At 57.3% G+C, this 4335-nt stretch overlaps 1 protein-coding gene across 1 annotated transcript in view; it reads left to right on the plus strand.

The window, feature by feature from the left end:
- Window positions 1–4335, plus strand: part of HM13 (histocompatibility minor 13) — a gene marked incomplete at both ends in the record, with an annotated part of 6429 nt that overhangs the window by 1976 nt on the left and 118 nt on the right. The window contains 5 exons of the mRNA XM_010171335.2: window positions 349–437; window positions 1228–1313; window positions 1416–1541; window positions 3368–3425; window positions 4032–4115. Coding sequence (XP_010169637.2) covers window positions 349–437; window positions 1228–1313; window positions 1416–1541; window positions 3368–3425; window positions 4032–4115 — 443 coding nt within the window. The remainder of the gene's footprint in view (window positions 1–348; window positions 438–1227; window positions 1314–1415; window positions 1542–3367; window positions 3426–4031; window positions 4116–4335) is intronic.

Consider the following 4335-nt stretch of genomic DNA (forward strand, 5'->3'; position numbering starts at 1 on the left):
CTCTGCAGGAGAGCCCCTTGGTGGTGACCCAGCCACTTCTGGGTGCTGAGGGGACACAGAGCACATGCCAGGGCCTGGGGTGGGTCCTCCCTTCTTGTGGGTGATGCTCTGTGCCTGGTGCCCTAGAGCTTTTTGGGGGACTGTCCCTTATGGGCAGATGAGCCCTGGGTGGAGGACGAGGTCCCATGTCTGCAGTTTGGTGACTGCTGCTGGGGCTCCTGGCAGCCCTGATGTGACAAAGCCAGGTGTCTCCCTGCCTCAGGGGGGTGTGTGGGCTGATGTTGGTGCTGGGCAGTGTGTCCTGTGGGGTCTCTGTCCAACTGCCCTTGTCTCCACCTCTCGTTTCAGCCCCATGATGAACAGATTCTTCCCTGCGAATTTCCCCAACAAACAGTACCAGCTCCTCTTCACCCAGGGCTCCGGGGAGAGCAAGGAGGGTACGTTGGCTCACTGCTCTCTCTGGGGGCCTGAGCATTTTCTGCCTTTACTGTTCTGTTTTTTGCTCACTTGGTGTCTTGACTTTCAACCCGTTGAAACAACTTCCTCACAGACTCACCCCTTGCTCCCTGCTGTGCTCCCGTACCCAGCGTGAGCCCCGGGTGTCCCTGCAGAGCTGGGGCTGCCCTGTGCATCTTCCTGCACTGGCTGGTGCTCTCCCTCTGTGCTGGCTCTGGCTGGCAGTGGAACCCCAGAAGCAGATCCCAGAAGCAGAAGAGTCCCACAGAAAGGGAGCTCCAGCCGCTGTTAAATGCGCTGCCTCTATTTAAGCTCCTTGGGTAGCACAGCACTGACTTTTTTGTGCTGCCTGAACTGATTTGATTTAAATCCTTGCACTAGTAGAAGATGATTTGATAAGAATCCTACCCAGTAGCTTTACTGGTGAGGGAATACTTCTTCTGTTGATACCACCAGGAGTTAACTGGTGCCGGAAGAGGGAGATTTGCCTGAATCCAATTTCCTTGTTGACAGAAGGATGGCAGATGCTGTCCATGTGGCAGGGCCTGGCTGAAGGAGCAGGTCTGGGTTTGCCAGGGCTGGCTGCTCACTCTCATGCCGTTTGCACGGGTTTACTGTGGGCACAGCCACTTCTGTGGGTACAGCCCCCTCCCCTGGGATGCGGGCACTGGGCTCTGTATTGCTCCCATCTGGAAAGTCACTTGTCTCTGCCCTGCACGGGAAGGGAGCTGCCCGGGCTGCCCGAAATCTGACTTCTCTGTTTTATTGCAGAAATAGTGAATTACGAGTTTGACACCAAGGATCTGGTGTGCCTGGCCCTGAGCAGCGTTGTGGGGGTCTGGTACCTGCTGAGAAAGGTAAGGGAGCCGCAGCCCTGTGGCAGGGAAGCCAGGGACCAGCTGAGGCCGTGGCTCAGGACGTGCAGTGGGACCCAGATCTCCTTTTCCTGTCGTTCTCAGCACTGGATTGCCAACAATCTCTTCGGGCTGGCGTTCTCCCTCAACGGGGTGGAGCTGCTGCACTTGAACAACGTCAGCACTGGCTGCATCTTGCTTGGGGGTCTCTTCATCTACGACGTCTTCTGGGTAAAGGGGAGCGCTCCCCGGGGCGGACGCGAGTGGCAGCCGTTGGCGGAAGGCGTGTGCGTGGCGTTGGCCTCTGGGGAGGCAGAGCACTGGCTGGACACGTGTTTGCAGTCAGGATTTCCACTTTCTCAGCCCAGAGGGGTGTGGTGGGGATGATGACACAATCAAACAGTAGCACAACGTCGCTCAGCAAATGCATTTTGTTTTTAATCTCTGGTTTAGAGAGCCCAGAGCTGGCAGAGGTCTCCTCAGGGCTGTTGTGGGGTGCCTGGCTGTGCAGTGTACCCAGTTCTGGTGACCTCTATTCCCCATTAAGATCTTCCCAGTGCCTGTCAGAGCTGCTGGGTGGGCTGGAGGATGAGGCTGCTCAGGGGTACACTGACCCTGCCTCCAGTCTTTCCCTCAGCCCATGCTGCACCCCGACATCTTCACTTTGAGGTTTTCCTTCTCTTCTGTGATGGCCTGGATGTGTGTTTCTCCTTGTGATGTCCATATTCCCCAGGCCTTCCTGCTGCCTCCACCTTCTGAATTCCTGTGTTTCCAAATGTCTGAGAGCCTTGTATACCTTGAGGTCTGTCCAGCAGCTCTGCAGCTGCCTGAGTAATCCTTCCCTCTTTATCCTGGCTACCGTGTGTTATGTTGTACTTGGCCGGTGCTGCCCTGGTTTCACAGGCTCGTTAACAGTCTCAGCTCTGTGGTTCGTTAGCCTGTGGGCCACTTCCTCTGCTGCTCTCAGCTGGAGAGGGTTCAGCCTTCTGGTTTAGCACACCCAGTGCCTCCAGCCCTGCTCGGGGTGTGAGTGTCTTCCTGGTGCTTCAGAGACAGTGAGAGAGCGGCCCTGGCTGCTCTCCACATGCCAGCTCCCTCCCACCTCGGCTTCCCTGGCAGGTCAGGGTGTTGCTGGAGCCTTGGGGAAGGGTCGTCCAGGAGTGGAGCCCCCCTTACTGTGCCCCTCTGTGGGACCAGTCGCTTGGATCTTAGCGTGGATTTAGTCACAGTGAGATCCAAGGAGAGTTTCCAGGAGGAAGGAGAATTGCTCAGTGGATGGATGATATTGTCCCCTCCATAGTCTTGGGATTAATTTGCATGTGATGCTTTTCCCTGGTCCCAGTGTGGAGTCCTGTCACTCCCAGGCAGTGCCCAGAGCTTGCTGCTCCTTAGGGGAGTTAATCTGATGCCCAGTGCTTTGCTTTAAGGTTTCTCTTTAATCCCTGGCTCTAGGATCTTGCTCAGCGGGTGCTAACCAGTGTGTGCTTTATGTGCCTGCTGCTGGTATAGCCAAGACTGGAGGCTTGGAGATGAAAAGGAACAGAAATGAGCGTGGTTGACCTGTGTATTCAGAGTTTATCCCCCAGACCATGTCAGTATTTCAAGCTGATAGTGCAGTGCAGATGAGTGACCTCAGAGGAAAATGCAGCTGCTCTGACAGTTGCTGTGCTCCCGTTGGAAGCTCCTGGGCAGCATCCTGGAGCTGGCTGGGAGCTCCTGCCCTCAGATAACGTCCTGTGTGGTGGTCTGGCTCTTTGCTGAGTTCAATAATGAGAGCTGAACTCACTGGGGAAGGCTGGGTGGTGAGCAGCACTGTGGCTTGGTGATGTGAGTGTTCCCCCCAGCACTGCTCTGACAGCAGGACAGCCCTGACCTGATCACCTCCCTGAGTGCTGCCCTGGGCTCGCTTGCAGGACTCCTCTGCCCACAGCTCAGGAGCTCTTTGGCCATTTTCTACCACTGAGGCTGCTCTGAGCCTTGAGATGACGCTGTAGCTGAGTGTGTGTGTGTGTCCCTGTGCAGCTGTGGTCACCCCAGACTCCTCTGCTTGCCCCTAGGTCTTTGGAACCAATGTGATGGTGACAGTTGCCAAATCGTTTGAGGCCCCGATAAAACGTGAGTAGATCTGTCCCGTGAGCTGGAGGAGGGGCTGTGTGTTCTGTTGTGGTCACTGCCCCGTGCACCCTCCACCTCCCAGAGGTGGCTCAGAAGGTGGGGTGTGTGCAGGAAGGTTTCCTGTTAGTGACCCCTTAGGCTGCTGCATGGTGCCACCGACCTGCAGGGAGCTGGGCCAGGTCTCTGGAGGGGGATGGTCTGCAGAGCCCTGGGTTGGCTGGGTTACTCTGCACCCCCAGAGCAGACAATCCCACCTGCTCAGTAAAAAATGCAAAAAACCCCACAGATTCCTCCCTGCCCCCCAAAGAGCAGCAGGGGGGAATTTGTGCTGTTGTGGAGCACGGGATAGTTTGGGTCCTGGGAGCTGGGGGTGAAACCTGGGCATGGTGCTGGCTGTGAACCGCAGGTTTCTCATCCTGGTGCCCGGAGTTGTCCCAGGAAGGAGAACAAGGGGAGCTGCAGGGAGGAGGGGGCTGATGGCAGGGACAGGGGGGCAGGGACAGGGGTCTTGCCCTGCTCAGGTCACTTTTTGCTGGGCCTGGTGGTGCTGGGGTCTGCTCAGCACAGACACTGCTCCTTCACTCTCCCTCTCCCTGCTTCTTGTAGTGGTTTTCCCTCAGGACCTGCTGGAGAAGGGACTGGAGGCTGACAACTTTGCCATGCTGGGTCTGGGAGATATTGTCATTCCAGGTGAGGACAGAGAGGGAGGATGTGACCGGGGTCGCCTGTCGGAACGGGCTGTGGGGAGCTGAGCGGGATCCTCGCTCTGCCTCTGGCCATGTCAGGGCCTTGTGGGGCTCCCACTGGCTCTGGGGGCTGTGCAGACTGTGGGGCTGCGTGGATTGGGGGTCTCCCAACAGGTCCCGGTGCTGTCCCGGTGCCTTGTGCCACGAGAGGGCACTGTCAGCCC

Source organism: Antrostomus carolinensis, unplaced genomic scaffold (genome assembly GCF_000700745.2).
Source record: "Antrostomus carolinensis isolate BGI_N321 unplaced genomic scaffold, ASM70074v2 scaffold34090, whole genome shotgun sequence".
Taxonomy (NCBI): domain Eukaryota; kingdom Metazoa; phylum Chordata; class Aves; order Caprimulgiformes; family Caprimulgidae; genus Antrostomus; species Antrostomus carolinensis.